The sequence below is a fragment of the Hylobates moloch genome, unplaced genomic scaffold, assembly GCF_009828535.3.
Source record: "Hylobates moloch isolate HMO894 unplaced genomic scaffold, HMol_V3 SCAFFOLD_5, whole genome shotgun sequence".
In the NCBI taxonomy this organism is placed as follows: domain Eukaryota; kingdom Metazoa; phylum Chordata; class Mammalia; order Primates; family Hylobatidae; genus Hylobates; species Hylobates moloch.
Window position 1 is genome coordinate 151,356,182 of NW_026652280.1, and position 13,010 is coordinate 151,369,191.

General features: G+C 37.9%; 1 protein-coding gene across 3 annotated transcripts in view; it reads left to right on the forward strand.

Annotated features, from left to right (window-relative positions):
• The window catches only part of ERICH3 (glutamate rich 3), a 105,761-nt gene that overhangs the window by 18,104 nt on the left and 74,647 nt on the right, over positions 1-13,010 (forward strand). For 2 of the 3 annotated variants that reach the window (XM_032155572.2, XM_032155573.2), the window contains exons 2-4: positions 6,100-6,193; positions 8,640-8,765; positions 12,330-12,401. In XM_032155572.2, coding sequence (XP_032011463.1) covers positions 6,100-6,193; positions 8,640-8,765; positions 12,330-12,401 — 292 coding nt within the window. Of the gene's footprint in view, positions 1-4,885; positions 4,947-6,099; positions 6,194-8,639; positions 8,766-12,329; positions 12,402-13,010 lie in introns of those variants that run through there. The other variant, XM_058439664.1, reaches the window with a different exon arrangement.

A 13,010-nucleotide genomic window follows, 5' to 3' on the forward strand; every position in this document is an offset into this window, starting at 1 on the left:
GGGTGGGCCCCATGTAATCACAAAGGCCCCTAAATGGGGAAGAGGGAGGCAGAAGAGCCAGAACCAGAGAGATATCATTGTGAGAAATAGTTGATCAGCCACGGCTGCATTTGGCAATGGAAAGGGCCCTGGACCCAAGGCATGTGGGCAGCCTCCAGAATATTGAAAGGAAAAATAACTGAATTCTCCTTTAGATCCTGCAGAAAGAATACCACCTTAATTTGAGTTGTTTCTGTCTTCTGATCTCCAGAGCTATAAGATAATAGATTTGTATTGTTTTAAGCTACTAGTATGTGGTAATTTGTTACAGCAGCACTAGGAAACTAATGAACACTTTATTAATTCAGATGGAATAAGTAACAATTTGGGTTAAATAAAACTAACCTGCTTGAACCAAAATTATTTTTAATATCTCCTCAAACAAGTATGCTTTTGAGGAAATTTTTGGTGCAAAGCAGGGTGCAGGAATATATATTTAAGAGATTAGCTGAATTTAAGACTTCAGCACATTGCTTTTCTGCTAAAATCATGAAGGAAAGTTATGTATTTGTTAATATAAGTCTGTAAGAATTTTTATTTAAAAGGTTTCTATCTCTGTAGTGGAGAATTGGGTGGATTATATTTCTCTGTGAATATTTCGCCATTCACATTTTTCTATCATTATACTTAGCATATTGCAGTCCTCACATTAGCAAGACCTGATGAGTGGTGTTCACCAGGATTTGTTACATATTAGCAGGAATAAGCCTTAGGTTATATGATCTTTGGCAAGTGATTTAAACTAAGGCTTGTTTTTCTCATCTACAAAATGGGGACGATCATATCTTCTGTTATGGACTGCATGTCTGTGTCTCCCCAAAATTCATATGTTGAAACCCTAATCCCCAGTGTGATAGTATTTGGAGATGAGGCCTTTGGGAGGTAATTAGATCATGAGGGATTGGTGCCCTTATAAGAAGAGACACAAGAGAGCTTGCTTCTCTCTCTCTTCTCTCCCATATGAGGACACGATGAGAAGATTGTCATCTGTAAACAAGGGAGAGGGTCTTCTTCAAGAACGTAAACATGTTGGTACCCTGAGCTTAGACTTCCAGCCTCCAAAAATAGTGTTTGTTTAAGCCACCTAGGCTATGGTATTCTGTTAGAGCAGCCCCAAAGAAATTAAGAGAAATTGGTACTAACAGTAGGATACACATATCTAAAAATGTGGAAGTGGCTTTGGAACTAAATAACGGGTGGAGGCTGGAAGGGCTCTGCTGCGCATGCTAGAAATAGCCTAGATTGCCATGAGGCAATTTTTAAAGATGATTCTTGTGAGCACTCAGAAACGAGAGAAAACCTCCATCTTCTTAGAGAATACATAGATAATAATAAACAGAATGTTGGTGGAAATACAGATGGTAAAGGTCATTTTAATGAGGTTTCAAATGGAAATGAGGAACATGTTATTTGAAATTGGAGAAAAGGCGGTCTTATAATAAATTGACAAAGAATTGGCTGAACTGTGTTCGTATACTAGTGTTTTTGAAAGGCAGAAAAATTAAGGCAGAGCGTCACTTGTTCACAGTTATGGAGCCAGTAATGGTGGAGCCAGAATTGAAAGGAAGCTAGAGTTGGCATTTCTCTATCTCTTTTCATCCCCCAAGGTAATGTAGACAGTGTGGGGATGGGTAGTGTAGGGACAGATGAGGGTAGAGTTACAGGGTGCTTCAGGCCAGAAGAAATGACATTATCAATGTGATCCATAAAGAAATATTGCCTTAGGTTTTCCTAAAACTGACTCACATTAAGCAGTAATCTTGTTTTGGAGCTTTTCCACTTTAGTAAGATAAAAGAGCTGTAATAGTTAGATATTGTTCACATTATATGGGTCTAAAACAACTCGATGAGACTATGTAATCTGCAAAATGGAATATGGATATTACACTCCTTCCCCAGCTTAGCATTCAGTGCCTGACGTGGAGATACTTGGTAATGAATTAGCTTATGATACAGGAAGAACTCTCTCTCTCTCTTTCTCCTCTCTCTCTCTCCCTCTCTCTTTCTCTCTCTCCCTCTCTCTCTCACATACACACCCAGACACAGACACACACACACAAGTGCGCACACAGTATGTATATGTGTATCTCTCCACTAGATTGGGAGCTCCATGAGGGCAGTGTCTGTGCCATCTCTGTGTCCCCAGTGCCTTACGGAATAACCTAAAGTTAGTCATTAAACAATAAGAGTTTTGTGATTTAAAAAAGCTATTATAGTGCTTTTCCTTTTAGCTGGGATTTTTATATGGTAGACTATCTCTCTTTGGGATCAGGAGAAGGGATTGTTACGAATCACTGACTTCACTACAGAGCCACATTTATATATTACATGGTGGGAGGCAAGGGTTAGAGGGTCAAGTGCTGAAAGGCCGCGGCTGGGAAGGTTGCACCCCGGTCACTCAGCTTTGGCTCCTCCAAACTTCAGGCCCTGAAGGATGTGGTGTGTGCACTGAAGTGAGGCAAACAGGAACCAGCATGGAGACAAGGTTGCTCTGTTTTCTGGGAGACTGTTTTCCCCAGTGCACTGAGCCAGGAAGTGGGTTTTTCCCCACCTAGTGACCAGGGAATGGGTTTTTGTTCATCACATGAAGAAACAAACGTATTAGACTGGTCTGGCCAGTGAGTTGTGGGTCTTGGCATGACAACATAGCCTGCGAGTAATATGGTCACAATGCCCTGGAATCGATGAACAGGGTGCAGTGGAGGATCACAGGCCTGAGGCAGCACGACCAGGAAGTCTAGTGTTGACACTGGATGCAGAGCGTAACATACAAGCTGCAACACAATCACCGAGCCCAGAGCAAGGTGACCTTATTCAGCCCAGGGTTATGCCATAAGCAAGAAAAAAAAAAAAGAAAAGAAAAGTGAAGGGAGTAAGTGGCACTGAATGCAGAGGAAAGGGTGGAATTTCAGAAAAGCTCTACTAACCTGAGTTTGTGTTGGTCAGTGAGCTCTTGTAATTGGGTAAATGCAAAGGTGGGCTACAAGCCCATATCAAGTACAGGTGAAAAGGACCAGAACAGGGAGGATCAGCCAGACCACAGTGTAGCTGACACCGACCCACGCAGCATTTGACCATCTCCCTGGAAAGGAGTCTTGATGGTCAGAAAGATGGTCACATGTATATGTATGCAGTGGAAATGCTTGCACTGACCATCTTCCCAAATCTGTATATAATTTACTTTAGAGCAATTCCTTGATATCAAACAATTTAGTAATGTAAAGTTTCAGTTAAAAAAAATTCCGGCATTGTCTAAAAAGGAAATAACTGAGCCGGTTATTATTCAGCTGTCCTACCAAGCTAGTCATATGATGATAGCTGTGGAAGGAGTTGCTTACAAAGGGTATCCCAAGCAAGAACCCACATTTATTCCTAAATAGGAAAAGGTGATGTGTAAAAAGGTTTCAACCCAACTGGACCTGCTCAACGATTTGTAAGCCTGGACAGGCATCGTGCACACATTTGTTAGCAGAAGCTTGAGAGAGCAGAATTAAAATTAGGTGCTGTCAAAGCTGGCTAAGCAATTGTTATTAGGATGTAAATATTAAAGAAGTTACAGAGCCTGAATTAAGGAAGGGGTAATTTATCAGTCAATAGGGAAGTTGAGGTTTATGTGATCCCAACTTTTTGACCCCCACTTAATTTAATGGGGGTTTTAGCACTCCCAGCTATTCCAAAATTATTGATTTTTTTAAGAAAAAACTTGAGCCTGAAAAACAGACAAAAGACTATATATGATATCACTCTAATGATTTATCTTAAGAATCTGTGAACTGTGGAATCACGATTGTTAGGACTGAGAGACACCTGCTCACCTTTCTGAAATGAGGAGCTGAAAAGATATTCTGAGATTTAGAAAGGGTAAGGTATACAATGTTGACCTTTTGGAGACAGAAAACCTTTGATGAACTATAGGACACCAAGACAGTTCATTTAAAAGATGGTTTCAAAGCGTTATCCGGAGCTGGTTTTCTATGTGCCTTACTGAAGCTCTTGGGTTGTCTTTTTACATAAACCTAGTGAAATAATGGCTTTTGCAGTTGTTCATATGTCTGCAACCCTCATGTGGCACCTTGGTTTCTAAGCTTTGTAACTGCTTTTCAGTCTCTTTTGAGGATGAAATTAAACTTTTCTTACTGTTTGGCAGCATGGAACTTTCCTGCGATGGGCTGTTAAGGAGAAAAGAGGCATGAAGAAGTCACCCATATCATCTCCATATAATTAAGGAGTACACACTGTTAAATAAAATTGTTGCTAATGATATTTACTTGACTCTATGAGCCCCTGCTCTGATCTTAGAATGAATTAAGGATTAGCGGTTCATAAAATGTATAGATTATAAAACTTTGTTGCCAGTAATAGGGTATGCATTTTTTTAAAGACAGCTTTGTGTTTGGACTATCTTTAAGCTTTCTTGTTCTCTTTCTTTCTCTGCCTCTCCCTGACTCTGCCTCTATCTTCCTCTTTGTCTTTCTCTCTCTCTCTGTGTATATAAGTATACACACACACACACACACACACACACACACACACAGTAGTCCCCTCTTATCCGTGATTTCACTTCCAGTGGTTTCAATGACCTGTGGTCAGCCACAGTCCAAAAATATTAAATGGGAAAATTCCAGAAATAATTTATAAGTTTTAAATTGCATGCTGTTCTGAGTAGTGTTGTCAGATCCTATGCTGTCCTGCTCTGTCCTGCACAGGATGTGAATCATCCCTTTTTCCTGGGTATCCACGCAGTATATGCCACCCACCCTTTAGTCACTTACCAGCCGTGTTGGATATCAGATTGAAAAAAACCTAGTATACATAGGATTTGGTACTGTCCACGGTTTCAGGCATCCACTGGGGGTCTTGGAATGTATTCCCTGTGGATAAGGGAGGACTACTGTATATACTAACATGTATGTATATGTCTATGTATGAATGTGTATGTGCATGCACCATGTATACATACATATGTGCGTGCATGTTTTTGTAAGTTACTGAATAATTAATGAAGGATAGATTGAAACAGGAAATAGTGCTCAACTTTGACATACAGACTTAGATTGACAATTTACTAAGATATAGCATATAATCAACAAACCAATTTATCCTCTTTTAACTCTTAAAATAAAAGACCCTAAAAAATCAAAAATGATCTATGAATTATTGTTTTGGTGCTGGATGTGAAATTAATGCAAATGGCTAGATATATATGAGGAAGTTAACACTTCAAAATACTGAGCTTAAATTTAGTTAGGAACTTATAAGAATAAAAATAAGTCCCAAACAAAATCATATCTTTATTTACTGAGCACATTATTATTTCGATACATGACAAATAACATCAGTAGGGATACCAAGAATAATGCTCTATCCTGGCCTGGCCTTCAAATCTAGCAGAGGACACCAAGAAATAAACAATTACATATTATGTGATGAGACAGTAACTCAGGGTCTTATGGGGTAAGAGATGGGGAGCGGGAGTGGAAGGCAACACAGCACACCAGGATATATCAAAGAATGTTTCCTAAGAGAAGAGATGCTTATACACCACAGATATTATCTGCTGGCTGGCAGGTGAAGGAAGGGCCTTCACAGTTGGGAGACCACGTTGTATTCTGAACATGAGAGACAGCAGGTAAGTTTGAGTTACTAGAGTTTAGGGTATGTCATGAGAGGCTGGAAGAATCTGCTGAAGGAGCCCTTACTTTCCCATCAGGCCTCCTATGTGAAGCCCTTTTTGACAACTGGAGCTGGCGGCCTCCTTCTCTGTGCTGCCATGACTTTTTGCATATTTCTATTGTTGTACTTTCCCCATCCACTTTACTTGTTGATGTGTGATTTCCATACTTGTCTGTGGAATAATTGAAATCAGGACGATTTTCTAGGTCTTATCATAAGACTTAGAAAAGAGTAGGGACTCAATACGTGTTTATTAAATACATACATGAATGACTGGCAGGCTGCATGAGTGAATGATTTTCCACTATTTGGGGAAAAAGTAAAGAATTGCCTTGGTTATCAAACAACCCCTTGTAAAACCTTATTGGTTTTATTTTTGTATTTTAGGTTACTTGCTGCATATAATAGCCTTATGGATAAACACCTGGCTGGGTATTTTAACAATACAAGGATAAGGCGTCATCTCTTAAGATCAGGACTGGTAAGTTTTGGTTTGCTTTCCACTGACCTTCTTGTTTCATTAAGTCCAGTAATTCCCTATCTTTTCAGGCTTTCTCTTTGAGTGACATCTTCCACTTCCCCTCATTTTAGAAAAATTACTTTCTTTCCAAAGTTTTGATTTATGTATTTGAGGTAGTTTGAAAAGATAGGAAGGCAGGTCACAATGACTCCTAAGAAAACTTATAAATTATTGAGGAAAAGGCCCTGAGACTTTCCAACAGCATATTTCAATTGTTTGTTTATTCATTCATTCAACACATATTTATTGAACACATTGTATGAGCTAGAAACTGTTAGGAATTGAAGAGAGAGAAGATTTTACTGTCATCTTCGGAAAAAAATATTGCTTTTGATATTCACAGAATATGGTGTGGAAGACATGTACATTTCAACATTTCCACCAAATTTAAAAACAGTTATTTCCTGTGATGGTTTATTGATAATATTAGTGTATTTCATTAGCTTCACAACTGTTCTTTCCACAAAATTTCTATTCCTCTAAATGTATACAATGTGAAACCTTTTCAAAATGTTATAGTATTCCACGGAAAGAAAGAGATGTGGTTATAGAAGGTGTTAGCTGTTTACCTTCTTAAAACACAATGGGTTTCCTTAACTATTGTTGCCATGGTGTCGAAAGAGCACGTATTGCATTTCTAATTGTTGTTTCTGTGCTTGGCACTCTCGCTGACAGATCTCAGAGAGCTTGCTTTTCTCCTCCTGAGGATTTGTTATCAGACAGACCTGGCTGAAACCGAGCTTGCCATTTATAAGCCATAGAATCTTGAGTAAATCACTTTCTTAACTTTTTCAGCCCCAACTTCCTCAATTGTAAAATGAGAATGATGGCATGCAGCTCTCAGAATTGTTGTGGCAGTTAGAGATGTGCAATAAATGGGTGTTGTAATTATTGTTACTATTAACATCACTTCTTTGAATAACAATCTGTGAACTTTGCCTACAAACGGGAAGGACTTTGTATTTACTTATCAGCATCATTAACAAGCACTTATTGAACACTGGTTGCATGCATGGCAATTCAAATAAGAAAGATGCAGGCCTTTCTCTGGAGGTTCAAATACAGCCTCTCAGCTGGCAGTGTTCAGGGTCACTCAGAAACCTGACAGAAAATGCGAATGTGACACCTAACTGAATCAGAAGCTCTGTTAAGGGACCTATCAGTTTTTCACCAAGCCCTGCATGTGGTTCTGATGCATGGTCAAGTTTAAGCACCTTTGCCCTATTGGAGCTTCCCCTCTAGGTGGGGAGATCAGACATAGTTGCACAAAGACTGTAAGTGGGTTATTTGTAATTCCAAGCACACTTTCTATAGATATACCTCTTTCTTCCATTGGAAAATGTATTTACAAAAAAAGATTATCAATAAGCCATCACTTGTAGCACAACTCTGGTTGATCTTAATACTCCAGTGTGTTGCAACAGTAGTGTTAAAAACTGCAGTTAGCAGAATTAAGAAAAGTATGTGGCTTGCATGAAAGAGGGGAGCAAAGCTTAAATAAGTGGAAAAGAAGAAGGCGAACAATCCATATGGGTAATGCTCTTCGTTTACAGGGGATAGAGAACAATACAACAAATCAACAAACATGCCCACAGGAAGAATTAAAGAAAAGAAAAATAAGTAAATCCACAAGAAAAATGGCCACTCCTAGGACTTGTAATGATGCCAGTTGAGACCAATATTGAATATCTTCTATGTATGCTAATGCATCATCTGTAAAATCCTGAATCAAAACAACAAATTAAATTACACTTTGGGCTGGAGACTGGAGGGAAAAAAAAGCAGTAGGAAAACAAAGTAATGAAACCAATTATTTTTAAAGCAAACTGATGAGCTCCTCTGTAGCTCGCCTGTTTGCCCTTCAAAGTATTTCCTACAAGATCATCAGTCCTGTGATCACTGCTCCTGGTCATTGTTTCAAAGTAGTACCCCGCCCCCTTCCTCCAGGAAAGTGTTCAAAAGAGAAATGAAAAGAACACCTGGGTTCCATCAAGGGAAAATTGTTACTGTGATGAAAATCTTGTTTCAAACGTCAAGTGTACCACCTGTGTGTGTTTTCACAATGAAGGGTATATGAGACTGCCTTTCTCCTTTTTGCCTCACGAAATATTCATTAAAAGTGAAAGTTGATCAACCATAGTGATATATTCCTTTAGGCTTAAAAGCTACTGCTGCTTTCTCTCTCTTTCTCCCCCTCCTTGTTTTTTTTCTCTCTCCCTCCCTGCCTCCCCAATGCCTCTCTCTCTCTCTCTCTTTCTCTCTCTCTCTCTCCTTCTCTCTCTCTCTGTGTGTGTGTGTGTGTGTGTGTGTGTGTGTGTGTCTTCTCTACCCTCCAGCCTCCCTTTTTTGGAAACTAACACCATATTTTCTATTTTATATTTCTATGTATTTTATTTATTCATGACAGATCACAAGAAGTGGAAGAATACTTTCTGAAAAAGAATATAAACTAAATATTATGAAGCGGGATCATCAAAAATATATCCGGGAATGCTTAGCCCAGGCAATTTTTCATAAAGTTCTTGATATGGAGGTAAAAATATATACTTATTTTTTATTTTATTTTATTTTTTTCTACTTCCACATCACTGAAGATGGAGGTATAAATCTTTACTTTTTTTTGTAATTGATGTTGTCTAATATGATAATTAATAATGCTTTTGTACCTAGAAAAAGAGATACTCTTTCTGCATTTCATTAAAAAAGAAAATAAAACAAAGAAATACTCAATATCTCTCTGAGTAGCCAGGAGCCAGAAGTCTAGCGTAAGCTTTTCTTCATTTCAGTTGGAGAAAAATACGGACATCATTATATATTTTGTGATATTTAATTTTCCAAATGGGGATTTTTCATTCACAATGGCTACTCTAAAACATACCAGCCCTCACCATCTGTACCTCAATTTCCATTTGCTAAAAAAAGTGACATCTGTTTAAATATCAGTAATTCCATTGCCATGAATTATTTCAGATCTGTTATTCTTTTAAGGCTCTGAAGCTCAACCGTATGTTACATTTCAAGGAATAGGGATTTTAACATCTGCTGTCCCTCCTACCGCAGGCCACGCTGGTCAACGTAGATGCACAAACCAAGCATCAACAATATATTTTTTTAATCTGACAGGGTGTCTTAATGGGATATCTAGCTAATTTGATAAATTATTTCAGCCTTGCTCCATGGAACTTGTAGTTTCAAGCATCAACACCATTTTAATCTCTGTGAAAAGCATGTCACTTCTTGGCTTGACATACAAGCAGTAAATTAGAACACTTGGCTCATAAAACTATTGACCTGTGAGTGCAGTAAACATTTATGAACAACTGTAGAATCATCAGTAAACCAATAGTAAGTCTAGTGCCACTGAAAATATTTATTATTATGCTACATTAGGTAGATGAAGTGTTCACTTAAGATGTGTATGATCTGTTAACTTAGGAATTCACCTTGTGCTTCATATCATGCCCATGAATTACATAGAATTATTGTTTGTGGCCCTAAATTCTTGCTTATAAAAGTATTAGCTGTAATTTTTCTGTGAAAACAATAAGTAGTGCAGCATAAAATTAATACCTTGTTTCAAATTTACTGAATAGGTACTAAGTTCTCTGTTAGCCTTAATCCTTGAAGTCTAGTTTTCCAAAATCTCACTTAACACATTGTGACACATCGTAACTGTTGAATATGCTATTATTTAAGTCTTTGTGGATTCCTAGTTTTGAATAAATATTTTAGTTAAATGTTAATATGTAATATATTAAATAACATAATTGTTACATAATAGAATAAATAATATATAAATATAATAGAACAAACAATATTTATCTTTAAATTGTCACATTTGTCTCACATTTAGTTTATGCTGATGCTCCTTGCTAATACTGCTATATTCACACTCATGCATTCACTCATGCAACAAGCCATAATTGCAGGCTTACCACGTGCCAGTATGAGGCTGTGCGTTGAAGCTGCAAGGTAGAATTAAAAAAAAATACTGTAGAATGTGACTAAGTGCTAGAAGAGAGGAACAAATAGAGTGAGTTCAGAAAAGAAAAGGAGGATGACTTTTCTCTGTGGGAGTCAGAGGAAGCTGAACAGACGTCTTGCTGTTTGAAGACTGAGTGAGGGTTCCTGTGAAAACATGGGAAAGGTGTTCCCGACCTCAGAAGTTGCAGAGGTATGAAAGGACATGGTAGATGGAAAGGAACCCTCACTGAGGCCAGACAGCACAGTGGGTTAGTTGGCAGGAGTGGCAGGAAGTGACACTCTCCAACAAGTTGGTACCCAGTCTCTGGAGAGCCTTAAATTCCCAACTAAGTTTGGGGTGTAGGTGATGAGGCGATGAAATGCTTTTCAGCAGGGGAGGGAAAGAAATGAGCAGAGCTGTTTTAGAAAGATGATGTTGCTAAAAACGTGGAAGATGGATTCATGAGCTGGAAAAGATTGGAGTTGGGAGGTCAATCAGGAAGCTATTGCCAAAGGGTGTGGGCTAATAGCAGTAGGGGTAATGCTGGGAGATGCAGCTGTCTACAGAGAAGCTGAAGTGGGAGAAAGATTTAAGCTGACTGAATGGGAAGGAGTGAGGAAGAAGAAAGAGCTCAGAAGAAAGACTTTCTCACCTGGTTGGAGGTATGTGCACTGCAGGAGATCAAGAACAACAGCATGGGCTGAAAAGGAACCTTCAAGTGGTCAAAAACATGCCTGTTAGAATGGTATCCTGGAAGCTGGAAGGTTCTCACAAGCTGCAGAATGGTTAAATAAGACGAGCACTGGGGGAACAAAAGGAAATTAGGTTTGACCCAGAAGACAAAAACATTGGTGGACTTGGCAAAAGTAGTTTCAGCAGTAGGGAAGTGGCAAGTCAGTAGATGTGGATGACTACAGTGAGTTGGGAATAAATGGAAGGTGGAAAAAGGTTGATAGTGAATTGAACAGTTTGATGAAAAGTGGATAGGAGATCAGAGGAAGAGAGAGAGGAAAGGGAAGTGTTAAGAAGAGGACTGATGATAGGGAATTATTGAGTCTGCAGGGTTCCTAAGGCAGCAGGAGGGAACTAAGAACAGAGGGGAAACATTTTTTCAAAGGGCCAATGAATAAAACACTCTCATATATGTCTAATTAATTTCAATTTGCCTTTTAAGCAGGTTATTTTTACATGAGGCTTATTTTTAAATTATAGAATAATATATTACAAAAACTTGGGGGGAAGCATAAAAATGGGAAATAATTACTAAAATTCCTCCTTTCAGAGACAACTGCTGTTAACATGCATTTCTTTCTAGTCTCTTTTCTATTCATATTTCTACCTTAGTAAACTCATACTATGTTGTGACAGGGACAACAAGGTTTTGTGAAAAAACAAGCGGAAAAACAGGAAGTTAGTGTCAGATAGGCCAAGGTTGAAATTACAGCTCCTCCCCTGGCTGGGGATATGACCTGGAGCAAGTTCATTATCCTCTGCCTCAGTGCCTTTGTTTGTAAAATAGGGTGGCTTGGCAATTAGAGTTGTTCAAGAAGAAATAATGTATGTGAAGCACCTTCCTAGCACAGGGACAGATACACAATATGAGCCTGATAAATTAAATTGTATTTCTGTGAAATTCTGTATCCTGCTTTTATCCTGCATTATGTGCATTGTCCATTTTTTAGACAAAATCTGTGTGAACCTTGTTTAAATTATCAATTATATTTTATTCCATCATATGGATGTGCCAGAAATATAGCCATTCTCTTTATAGTTCATATTGTTTCTGCATTTTTTTTTTGCCTTGAAGAAAAAGGAAAAAAAATCTTTCAGATACTATCTTTGTGCATAAAACATTTTTAAAAATTACTTAGATTTCCCACAGGTTTAGAAATGAAATTTAAGGGTTAAAGGTTACGAACACTTTTAACTGCTTAATATATGTTCAAAATTGAATTTCCAAATAGTTGCACAAATTTATATTCCCACTTGTGCACTGATGCAGATGATTCTTCTCCATCTCAATGACAAGAGGAGTAATTGAGAATATAGTTAGCTGTTGGAATTGTTTTCCTCTAAACTGGTCTTTGCTATAACCGATATGGTCCTCTCCTTTATTCTTTCCTGTATACTTAGCGTTACCATCAGCTTGAAATAAAAAAGAAATTGGAGACCTTAGCTAGGAAGGAGCGAATCCAGAGGTTTAAGGTAAGGAGTTACGTAACTCTCTTTTACTTCATAGTATTATTTTATGATTTTAAAAAAAACAGTGAAACTATGATTCCAGTTCCCGGGGACACTTTACTTTTGGTTAAAAGATAGTTGAAGTCAATGATGGTTCCACCAAGCCTAAATCTTAGCCATCATCATTACAGAAGATTGTGACAAAAATAGGAGCTGTTTGTAAAAAATAAATTTTAATGAGGCACAAACCTTTCAAAGACAAACTTGAAAATGTTCTTGAAATTTTGCTTTTATATATTCTTGTGATAGAGGCCAAGGGATTTTTGTTTGTGTCTTAAAAAGGTAAAAATGGATGGTAATGTTTCCAACCTGATGGAAAACAGGGCTTTTTAAGAATGATACAATGACCCATTTTCATTTGAATGTGACCCACGGAAATACATGGTGGAAAGGATCCTCTTTAGCAAAAGAAAGCATGATAAAATGTAGATTTTGTAAAACGCATTGTAAAATTCCTTGTTTGTTTTCTGTTTTTAAAATATATCTTCTTTGCAGTGAACTCAGGAAATATAAACTTGAATCAAGAGATGAGATATTCAGTTAAATTCAAGATTTCCATTTAGGTTGGCAGTT